The sequence below is a fragment of the Sphaeroforma arctica genome, assembly GCF_001186125.1.
Source record: "Sphaeroforma arctica JP610 unplaced genomic scaffold supercont1.312, whole genome shotgun sequence".
Taxonomy (NCBI): domain Eukaryota; class Ichthyosporea; order Ichthyophonida; genus Sphaeroforma; species Sphaeroforma arctica.
This window is the reverse complement of record NW_014040246.1, coordinates 17847-30058: the sequence shown is the minus strand read 5'-3', so window position 1 is coordinate 30058 and position 12212 is coordinate 17847. Positions and strand designations below refer to the sequence as shown.

Below are 12212 nucleotides of genomic sequence, written 5' to 3'. Positions count from 1 at the left end.
CACACATATAGTATACACACACACACACACACACACACACACACACACACACACACACACACACACACACACACACACACACATATATATATATATATACATATATATATATATATATATATATATATATATATATATATATATATATATATATATATATATACAAATATATATATATATATATAAATATATATATATATATATTTACCCGATCTATATGTGTGTATTGGACAGCCGCGTGGCTTTCTTGTCGACAACGGGGTCACATTACGCTTATACCAAAGCTTCTTCCATCAGGTGGATACTATCCTGTCCTTTCTCAACAGTTGGGCGTCGGAAAATCCGTCACGCCGAGTGATTTGGTTGTCAGGTACGGCAACGCACAACGGGCTGCGATTTAAAATGTTCCGTACAACCACACGAGTACAGAGAGCCAATGAAATGGTCCAGGAGTACATAAGAAAGTACAAGTATGATAGGTACGTTCATTCAGGTCTCCCGAGAGAGAGATGAGGGTATTTGTCAAATAATAAGCGTTAAACTTTAGGCTGTAGAATGAAATTAAGCTGTGTTGTGTGGATTAAGTGCTGTTGCAACCATACTTCAGTACTTATTGAAAAACACATACCATTGAGGAGCCGTATGATGAGATGAAGCAGATAGACTACTCACAGTTACATCACGGGTACACGTCACAGCATATGCGTCGTGTGCTATGATATATGAGAGACCAGGCATGACGCACACTTTACGAGAGGTTTAGAGTTTCAATTAATGTGAAATGCATAAGCCCTAATAATACGAAACTTATGTCCAGCGGAATTGCAACTTAAGCAACATACAGAAGCACGAGATAATGTGCAGTTATATGATATCTAATCGTGAATCTGACTGTACACTCATACAGGATTGAGTACATGGATATCTATCACATGACATTATCCAGACCGGACCGGTCGTACGATGGTATACACTACACCTTGCGAAGCTCCAAATTGAAGCAGAAATCCAGGTAACACTAGCAGGATATTTATTTTGTAGCATGCAAAGTTCATGACACGTGTTAAGTATATAAAAGTGTATGTATAGTTATATCGACATGAATACGTATGGATACACATGCACAAGAGAAATTGGTTCTGTTTTATATCAATAATTATGGGCTTAGAACAACGTCAGGACGCTTTCTTCGTGTTTAAATATAAGTGGAACTATTTATAGACGAGCATGCAGGCAGTGATAAAACTAATGTTCGCAGTACTTCGTTTGTACCCCTGTGTATGTATGTGAGCGTCCATGCGGAGTAGATCTGCTTGTAATCCAGATCACGACGTTTGACGCCGTATATCCATACTTGTTAAATAACCCTTTGATGAGATAGGAATTGTATAGTCACTATCACGCGCACATTCGGATTCCCGGTACGTCGCGCACTCTGCCGGCTCGAACATTTCTCGAGTTTATGAACTTATGCTGAAGTATGGCAGTAGTATGCCGAAATCTACTTATGATTTTCTATACGGGTGTAATACATCATTTTCAATACGGGCGGAATACACCGTAAAACATGGACCTACTACGCATCCCCTATACCTGTCTGTCCTTCGAAATCACAACTACAGACACACTGCAAGGGCCACGGAGCCAGGATTCTGCGATGGCGATTGGTTTGATCAGCAGATGTACCGCCAAATTGACTATCCCGACTCACTGGTGCGCATTCAGGCACGCATGGTATTGGACACCCTGATGCGAACTACGTGATCATATGCCAACGCACTTGTTCACTACGCTCTTATAGGCAGATAGCTACAATACAAGCGTGAGCTGTAGTGAATGTTCAGTCGAGTACAAGGATATTGTCATGATTTAGCGTGACGCAACCGCACAATGACTACGGCACTCTCGCATATCAAGCGCAGCTTATGGCACACACTATACAGGATATATACCAACAGTGGAGTAAGCTATAATACAAAATACTTCTCCTCTACTAGCGGATAGAGTGAACTTGTTATTCAACTGTGAACAGAGCGAAATGAGCGACGGTTGGGTGCATGTAAATAGTGTACCTTTACACAATATATAACATGTGGAGTATGCGCACTACTGATTGCACTAAGACAAAGGTGAGCAGGCAGGATAGATGAATATGGCACTTTATTACATGTGATTGTTTAATCAGAAAGCTCAAATGTAGACACGAAGGATATGTAGAATAACATCGGATCATCCTAGTCTACTCAAGTGGGAGTAACAAACTTGCGCTGGAGATTGACGAGCGGATTAAATGATTATGGATACTCTACTATGCAGATATCGCCCTGAGAAGTATCGTCAGTAACCGATACTTTGCGCATCAAGGCTGACAATGACAGTCATATGAATCTGGATTTGGGATTTGAATTTTCGCAAAATCTGTGCACAGACTAGCCAACTATTATCGCCAATATGCAAGGAATAAACGATATCAGTAAAAGTGTGTAGCTGTTCGAAAGGAGAAGTAAATAAAAATCTAAGTAAAACTGAATGTGCGTTTTGAGAGTTTGCAATGTAACGAAGTCAATTTGCTAGTCAATATACCAAGATGAGTACGTGAAAGGATATGATTAAATATCGGAAGTTGCTTTGAACAGTGAAAAAATATTGCAAGCTTTCAAAAATATGTATTACTCTTGCACCATTTATATAGCATATTGGTGGCTATTTATTTTATTCTTTGCATTTTTGTTAAGAGTGACAGACTCTTCATATTTTTGTAATAGGTTTGCATATGCATATCTTATCGTCCACTAGATTAGCAATTTACCCATTGATTTCCATTCGAGTTTTTGTATTTTCGCATAATTCCTTCGGCTTGTGCATCCTTGCAATCGCCGTTGGTATTATATTCAACCCCGAACACAGCCTTGTCCTGCTTCACAAATGCTTCATAGTTACTGCAGTACGAGTTTGCTGAGAACTTAGCACAAGACTCATTGATCGCGTAGTCCATATGGTCAATTAGGTCTGGGATCAAATCGACGGTATTCTTCAATGCAATCTCAAGACCCAAATCGTGAGCGGTATCTGCCATCCAACGTAAGTAGGCAATTTGATACGGCTTTAAACTCTCCTTGGTTTCGCCTTTCACGGCTGTACTGCCATATTCATATGCATCTGTATTATCGGTTTCTATTCCGTGACAACCCTTTTCGACTGCTTCCTCCATCCTAGCTTTAATTAAGTGCTTGAAACTAGACCACCGGGTGATGTCCATCCAGTGCTCTCCGGGGTATCGACTATTTTGTGAAGCATACTCCATCATGGCAAGATAGTCTGGTCTCCAATCCTCGGCAGTGCCTGCACTGAAATAGCACACCACGTACTGTCCTCCGTTGGCAAGAGATTTTACATAATCCTTTGATTTTGTTTGTAGATCGATGTCAATCATATAACCTTTGCTTTTATCGTCATATCCCCATGCTTCTAAAGTCCAGGAGGTACCTTGTGAAAGCCTTTTAGTACTTCGTCGCAGCGCAGTTGCATCAACTGAGTATGCAGCTAACGATGCTACTACTGCCAGTGTTTGGACGATTGAAGAGTACATATTGATTGTTGATACTAGTAAATGAAGCTAATTTAGATTTCCCCTTGATATTTATATTCCTCGCTCTGTTCTTTGTCTGATTTCATTTTCTCTCTCTTTGAAATAGTATATTTTATAAATGCAGTGCTTGGCCTTGACTGCTTGTCAAATGGCCCTGGGTGATGCAGTAAGTACTCACAATGAGTCAATAACACAGGAGAGGCAGCGAAGGGGGCGCCGAAAGGAGCGGGGACATCAGATAAAACTCTACTGCGGTATTCTTCAAAATTGACCTATGAAATCACTTCGCAAACCGATGATCAGCTTCAAAAGTTCAAAAGCCTCAGAATATGTGGCAGACTGGGCTCTGGAGTCAAATGCTCCATGGAATCCGAAGCTCCAATGCATGTGCTAACTGAACACTCTCACAGCCCAAAAATGAATAAGCTCGTGCATCGGTACTATTATACTGACCACTATAATGGACAATAAATGTCTTTTAAAAAAAGAAGATGCTAAAAGACAAAAGCAGTTCGCAAACAGGTTTTATGTGCTGTGATTTGTTGTTTGGATTGGACCTCCAGTGAAAGCAATTTGCTCTCAATAGCCCGTGGCATTAATTACTCTAACAGCTCTATCACAACTGAGAGTAAGAAAATGGAGCCGATGAAGATTGTTTCACGACTCAAGAGTAAATTTGACGGTTGTGTGAGTTAAATTTTAACATATTTTACAAGGACAGGTATGAACGGAATGTAAGTAGTAAATACTTCTTGGTTACATATTCAAAAAATAAACGTAAAAATATCTCAGTCACTCAGTGTCGTATACTATTCACTGAACGAGATTTTGTGACATTTCGTTTTGTTCGAAAGTTGTTTAGCATTAGTATGTGGTTTATTCAGCAGAGAAGATACCGGGCGTAGATGACGGATGGCGTCACAAATTGCCTCGAATTGGGTTGTTTCGATATATTTTTATGATCGTGGCGTATTTTATTTTCAGGCCCAATAATTAAGAGCTATATTTTGATTGGTTTTATTAAAAATATATTATGTCAAAAAATAACATATTGTATATTTGTGAAAAAAAAACCCTAAACCCTAAACCCTTGCGGCTTGTCAAAAAAAAAACATAAACATGAAAATCCGAACACGGGGAACTCGAGCCATTCTATTTTTATTAACAAAACTAAAAATAAATAGAATATGTACTACAGGCCGCAGCGGCGTCAAGCCAATATGTCCATCCTAACTCCAAAGATAAGTATTACAATATTGAAGTGTATTTATACAAGGTCCAAATCTGAAAAGTAAATAGCAGCCTTCTAAAAATCTGTATTTTAGACGAATCTAAGTATGTAGAAAGTAATAAGTAGTTCTACACAGTACACACACTACACGCCGAACAGTGAACAAACATGCGTGCCTATGGCAACCGACAATATATTTATCACGTCGCATCACATTTTCTGTGTTCAAGCCCAAGGCTTGAAGAAGCGCTGAATCGGAGACTGTCACGAGGTTTGTCTTATACGAGATATCTATAGTTATCGCGTTGCATCTGTTGAAAGTCATGTCCTATGCAACGAGACATTTGTGTTCAGTGTGTGCAATGTGTTCAACGATGGAATTTCTGACATCGATGACACTCTTAGCACTTCGATCCAAGCTACCTTCGTTAAGAACTCTGCTACCCACCCTCTTTCCGCCCCCTCTCGTGTCCGAGAGCGTATTTTGGCATCTCTTCACCCTAAAATAATAAAATCTCGGCGTTCATTTTGCCATCTGGTAGTCTCGTACTTGCGATTTTACGGTTTCTCTGGTTTAGCACTACACTTGGTGTTTTCATACATGTACTCTTGCATATACATTCTCAAGGTAGTCATAGCTAAAAGCAATCAATAACTACATGGTCTATTCGGTTAAAAATCGATGATGTTCTTTTTTGTCTGAGTCTAAAGTAGAGCGAAGTCAACTTCACTCGTACTATATAATGATATTTTTCTAGTTTTATTCTAAATTACGAACACAGCCGATAAATGCACCATCCTGTCCTAACTCCTGACTCTTGAATCCTGATGTTCGATTTCCGGTTAGGCGGCTACACAAGCAACATTGTTCATTTTTTATTGTGTTTTGCTTGTTCAATATTCATCATGTAAATAAATATCAGTGTCCTGATTCGGATTCCTGAAGACCTGAACTCCTAACTCCTGAATCCTGAATCCTGAGTCCTGAGTCCTGCGTCCTGAGTCGTCCTGACTCCTGACTTTTGACTCCTGAAGTCCTGATTGAGTCTCCTGATTCCTGTCAGTGTTGACTCACAAGTCACTTGTAACTGTCGTACCTCTGCCAGATACCATAGCTTTCATTGGTGTCCTAAAAGCAGCGATCTGACAATCTCGACCTATGAAAACAACAGATAAACCCCTTTTTCCAAACCAAAAAACGATGATCAATTTTCGCGTTCATCTGATTCTCAGCGGATTTATTTCAGTATTACTATGTATTTACCAAAAAAAATAAGAGCGAGGGAAAAAGAAACATATTCACATACTGTAAATACATAGCTATAGAGATTGGACTCCGATTGGAGCCTTCTATGTAAATGTTTTTTTTCATCTCTATTTTTAGTATGTAGTAGCACAGTAAAGTACGCCCGGATTTGCCAATTTCAGGAAATATTGGGGAACAAGATATGAAATGAGTAAAGTACCCTCCTCCGGTAACTAATTTCGACATTTCTTCGCACGATCCATAATTTTGACAGTTATTCTGAATATTCAGGAAATTATGGAACATGACTTTCATATTTTTTGAGCCTCGTAATTTTCTGATTTCACGACTTCGAGTGTTTTGTCATTCCCAAAGATGCCAGATTCAATTTAAAAAATATACAACAATATTTTGTTACACTTTTTCGGCTCCATAACATAAATTACAGAATATCTCGTGCATTCGTGCATTTGCCAACTGAAAGTATCAAAATACTTTGCGAATATTCAATAATGTCTCAAATACAATCACGCATGAATTTCTAAATTCTCATGAAATATAGCGCTCCATTATTTCATAGGAAATATACCAAAAATATACCTGAATATTTATTAGGGCTGTATTTTCTCATTATTTCTTTAACTTGGCAAATTCGGCCTAAATAAAAAAAAGAATAGAATATGTACAATATATGTCAGTATATTTGTTTTTATTTCAGTTTGTTGTATAAAAAACAAAAAGGAATACAGAAGGCTATGGTAGTATTTATGGCCTATGAGTCTATGACTCTATGAGAGAAATCACTGAAAATCAGAAATGGAAACACGATAAAAAAACATTCAAAAGGTATTGGAAATAGTATATATTGAGCTAAAAAAAAAGTATACATCACAGTGATCACACACTATAAATAGACCTACGTATTTATTTCCAAAGAATATGTACTAGTCTGACCTAAACTAATAATAAACTTGGGCATTAAAAATATATGAAGGATTGATTCAACCCGCGAGTTAAACATGTGGAATTTGCCAATCGCAGATAGGGGTACTGTACTGATTTGCTTTATCTTGTTTTGTTTAAAAAAAAACAATATTCTAAATAGGCGCGTGTGTGAAAAACACTTTAATTTTTTGAAATGATTGTTTATTTTAAAAAACAGTATTCGGCAAGGACTCCAGTCTCAAGGCCTCAAGCCCCCAACCAGAACGCCTTGTTGTGAGTGGCCTAGGCCTAGGTACTTTTATGGATATGGAATATGGAGAAAAATAGCCGTACATATAAAAATATTTTTACAATACGTAATACGGGATGATTGTTGGAAATCCTAATTTTAAAATATGTAATATGGCAACAGCTGAAATAAAATATGAAATATGCGACCTAAAGTTAGAGGACACAGACTGATAGAAGTCGAGTACTATGTGGGATACCGTATGGTAGCCTGGAGGCAATTTGAAATGTTCAGTGCACAATAATGGAGCTCTGAGGACCACCAAAACGAGAATATGGAATATGTAGTGAAAAATTGAAAATATGAAGTATATAATATGAGCTACAGCACGATAAAACGTATATGGCGCATCTGAAATATAAATATGAAAAATGTGAGAGGGTATTTACATAAACTTTTTATATATTTATCCGTATTTATTCATATATGTTCCCACTTCCCAGTTCCTTTCCCTGGCCTGATCGTGACGCTTTTGTTGTGAATGTGGAGTGTGGAGTGTGGAGTGTGGACTGTGAACTGTGGACTGTGGACTGTGGACTGTAGATTGTGGAGGCGAGCCAGACCTAAACTCATTACATTCGTTATTTACGGGGATACGTATTTTCTTTTTTTTATATTCAGACATATTTAAAAAAAAACAATGGTTTTAGTCACAGCCTTCCGATGATCTTTTTTTAGAAGACTATGTTGTAGTCTTGAATTTATTAGGCATAGAGTGGTTTTACACATGAGGTTTTAGGTTTAGGCATTTATGGTTTTTAGTCAATTAGTTTTAGGCATTGTATGAGGCGTTTAGTCATAATTAGATAGGAAATTTGGAATATATGAATCTGATATTATTGTTAGTCCATACTCCATAGCCTTCTAAATTGAACCATGACCCTCTCTCTCTAGAGAGTCTAGAGAAAGAGAAGAAGACTAAAAAATATAGGGGATCGAACTAATAACGTCCGAAGGACACTGATCAGTTAGTCATTTTTTAAATAGGTCTTTTGTTTAAAAAAAAGAGAGTGCTCGGATTTGACTCATTTGAGAGTGTTTACACTTTACAAGTCTTGAGAGTTGAGAATTGAGATTTATTTGAGAATTGATAGTTTGATACTCCAAACTCCAAAGTCTCAGACTGACAGAAGAGTCTCATTTTTAGAGTCAGAGTCTGTCGTATGTACCGTGTCCGTGTGTGACTGTGTGGTTGTGTACTGGTCTGGTTTACACATGCTGTACAGGTTTTAAACATTAGATAGTTTACTACATGTTGTAAACCCTATGCTGTAAACATGATTTCGGTGTTGCAAGGTTCGTTTTTTTCACCAATCAACACTGGTTAAAGTTGAAAGTTATCATAATATCAATCACATGTATTCAATTTTAATATAGCCTATTAGAAAGCAGTATCGACTAAAAGGTCAATTTCAAGTGTAGTTGTCTAAGTTGCAAACTCTTGTTAGTTGTCGCTTGTCAGTTGAACTTGTAAATAAATATAATAAATAACTAATAAGTTGTCCGTTGTCGCCTGTCAGCCTTGTTGTGATGTTGTCAATTGTCGGCTTGTCGTCTGTCGAATGTCTCCGTTGGTTGTCACGAACTCACATCGTCAAATCGTGTACCGGAGCCCGCCCGCCCTTTTTCTTGGCGGTCGCGGTCCATATTATTAAAAATAAGTCTCAATAAGGCCCAACCGTCGGTAGTGTCACTGGCCAGTGGTTACACACACGAGTGGCAAATGGACAGCCACAGTTCCACACCCGGAATTCTCTCAGTACTACAAACTGTACCATACGTTGTAAACCTGTAGAGTATGCATGTTTAAAACACGGTGTAAACCCTTTACAACATCAAAAGTTCACTACATGTTGTTAAGGTTTAAACATCTGAAAGTTTACTACATGTTGTAAACCTATACCAGCTCAGGTTGTGTACGTGCCTACATACGCCAGTATGTATGTACTTCTTGGCGGCGTGGCTGGAGCGGAAATCCGAAATTTACTAGAGTAGAGCTCAGCTGAGCCTACTGAGTACTGACTCTCTACTCTCTAGAGTCTCTGGGAGGGAGAGGGCCCGAGAGGGGCCAGACGCCCAGACTGCCAGAGGGCTAGAGTGCTCGGCTACATACAGCTATGCTCCAGGCCTCTAGTGCTCTATGCATTTTAAAAATGACATATTTGTGTTTTTTAAAAATTTCACGGGCTCACGCCTCACAGCAGCGGGCAGCGGGCCAGCAGTGTTGCGCCACAGGGCATAGGCCACAGGGATTAGGGCCATAGGCCCATAGCCCAGGCCCCTTGGCCTTGGGCCATAGGGCGGGTAAACCCTAAAAACACAACACGGTAAACTAATATCCAGCTGTGCAACTGCTCACAGCCTCACAGCCTCACGGCCTCACACGGTCACACCCCGGTGTGACCCCGCCCTATTTTAAAATGTTTTTATTTGGCGGGCAGGAGGTTAGTGTCTGGCTGTCTGCATTCTGCAACTACAAGACTATAAGTTTGTGACTTTATATATTTTTAATCATGATGATGTCTGGACTCTGAACTTCTGAAGTCTGGTAGACTCTAGAGCACTTAGACTGAGTCTCGAGTTTGGAGTCTCTGAGAGTCTGAGTGTGCACCTGTGCGTCGTGCGGGGCTGCGGGGCTGCGGGCTTGTACGGCCTCTATCGAAATTTAACGATAGACAATACATTAGACAATACAGTAGACAGACATAAGGAGATAATATGATGGTCCCTCCAAACATACCTTATTCTGAGATGAAGGTAGCAATTTGATTTGGATATTCAGTATCCTGCAGCCTCTCGTGGGCATATATCTTGTAGATATGCATTCTCCGCTACTCTAATTTGGAAGTATGAGAGGAAATTTACAACTTTACACTCCCCCCTCGACAGTTTATACGTAATGCCTCTCTGGGTCGATTCTGATAAGATGTGTTTTTGAACCGTTCTAGGCTCAATTGGGGTCTAATGTATAGACTTACAATTACACCGATCCTCTAGAGACTTGCTTGCGTCAAAGTATTCAGCCCAATCCGTAATATCCCACTCCTGTATGTGACGCTCAAATATGGCGGAAAGAAAAGACTCAAAAATCCGATAGTAGTGTGTAGTATTCGACCGGAAACATACAAATTAATATCACTTTACCTTCTGCCGCATATACTAACAGTCACACAACTAGAATCCAGATTAAAATGACAAAGGCTGAGTCGCTCAGATTTTAAGCAATGCGCAGCATATTTTTTAAAGCATGAGCTTGCCTATCAAAAAGTGTGAAACAAAGTAAGAAAGTACATATCATACAGCTCAATCAGACACAGATAGATGCATTCTCATCAACGACACAAGAGTAGGACAGCGTTTTTGTCAGATCGAAAATTCACGCTCAAATCCATTTTCTTGTTCGAAAACAAATATCTATTCAATCCCCCCAGCAGCGACTATGAATGTAACCAAATATTTATAAACGATAAAAAGGCACCCCGCCCTCCAGGGCCCCAGTGACCCAGCCCCCCACCCACCAGTTCGCCACCCACCTGCCACCCGGGCTACTGGCCACATCTGGCACATCACAAAATTCACAACTTTCGATTTCATCCGAAGTGTACCTACGTTTTTCCATCGTCGACTTTGAGAATAACCCCTACAAGGCTGTGCATCTCAGTCCGGGTTTAGATATCGCTACGTTTAGAAAATGGCGGGGTCTCAGCCCGTTGCAACCAATCGCAGCCTCTTGCAGGTACCGCCAAAATAAAAAAACATATGTGATGAGTCATTACGAAACCCCATTACGTTATGGTAGTTCAGCTTTCGCGTTAAGCATAAATATGTAAAGTTATGATAATTAAATGTTATAGAATATTTGTTTGGTAGCATGGGTCTAACCTAATATGAAACCAAATCAGACTATATGGGAAAATAGTTATTATGTATTGCACCTCAGACCCCAAAGAATGCACTCTCATGGTACCACAAGGACCTAATCACAGTAGTCTTTGGACGTAAAAATAATATAGAATAGAAAATGTTGATCTTTATACGTTAAAACGTAAAACGCAGATCAACTAATTTGAGACGAACAGCTAGCATTAGCAATATAAATCAGATCCCTTCAGTGCCAACGCCTTAATGAGGTACATGCGATGTGGGTAGTATAAACAATTATATCGTGCTTGAGGTCTCACACCCATTCTACCTGAACCATCAACTCCAGCCGAAAATCCAGCTCTGTCTAGCCTACATACTACAAGAAAGTTGAAAGCACAGTAGAACATAGTAGGTTGTAGCTAGGTTACCAGAGATGGCTTCACCGGCTCGTGCGAAGGGCTTGGCCATGATCTGTGTGATGTGCGCCAAACCTCCTGAACTGAGTTGTCCGTGTTTGGAACGATACTACTGCTCGAGAGACTGTCAGGTGTGTGTGACAGAGGTCGATTTAATGCGAACTCTGTGTTCTTCTCAGCTGTATTTTTTTTTTTGCACACCAGTCGAGGTGACTGTTTTTGGTAAAAGGTCAATGCACTGGGCCTACTGGAGGCAATCAATATGTCCTACCTTGCTATTATCGTAGAATTAGTCATTCACTGTTGTTTGTATTAAGCACCTTATCAGATGTAAGTGGGGTGCGTCTGTGTTTATTGGTGCGATGACCCTTCTGGGGTATTCGATCCCATCGTGCTTGGTTGTAATCGTTGATTTAGATTTTTCTTTCTTTCTTTCTATTTTTAGTAGCCACTTGGTTGTTTGTGAGATAAAGATTGAACGGTCATATTATTTGGTGATGCAGCGGGACTTTCGGAGGTGTTCAATTACATCTTACTTAGCCATAGTCGTAGAAGTACTTATTGTCTGTTATTTGTAGTATAATCTGGTCAGCTGGTCAGGTATTGTGTGTGGTAGGGGTTGAATGTTCTTG

General features: G+C 39.5%; 3 protein-coding genes across 3 annotated transcripts in view; 2 read left to right on the top strand and 1 right to left on the bottom strand.

The window, feature by feature from the left end:
* SARC_05088 (hypothetical protein) overlaps positions 1–1764 on the top strand; it is a gene marked incomplete at both ends in the record, with an annotated part of 22767 nt that extends 21003 nt beyond the window's left edge. The window contains 3 exons of the mRNA XM_014301059.1: positions 235–479; positions 908–1012; positions 1623–1764. Of these exons, the coding sequence (XP_014156534.1) occupies positions 235–479; positions 908–1012; positions 1623–1764 (492 nt within the window). The remainder of the gene's footprint in view (positions 1–234; positions 480–907; positions 1013–1622) is intronic.
* Positions 1765–2664: 900 nt separating this feature from the next.
* Positions 2665–3662, bottom strand: SARC_05087 (hypothetical protein). Its single transcript, XM_014301058.1, has one exon. It carries the CDS (start codon positions 3587–3589, stop codon positions 2798–2800), a length of 792 nt encoding a protein of 263 aa, XP_014156533.1. The 5' UTR covers positions 3590–3662; the 3' UTR covers positions 2665–2797.
* A 7773-nt stretch (positions 3663–11435) lies between these two features.
* The window catches only part of SARC_05086 (hypothetical protein), a 5645-nt gene continuing 4868 nt past the window's right edge, over positions 11436–12212 (top strand). Inside the window, exon 1 of the mRNA XM_014301057.1 lies at positions 11436–11711. Coding sequence (XP_014156532.1) covers positions 11598–11711 — 114 coding nt within the window. The 5' untranslated portion in view covers positions 11436–11597. The remainder of the gene's footprint in view (positions 11712–12212) is intronic.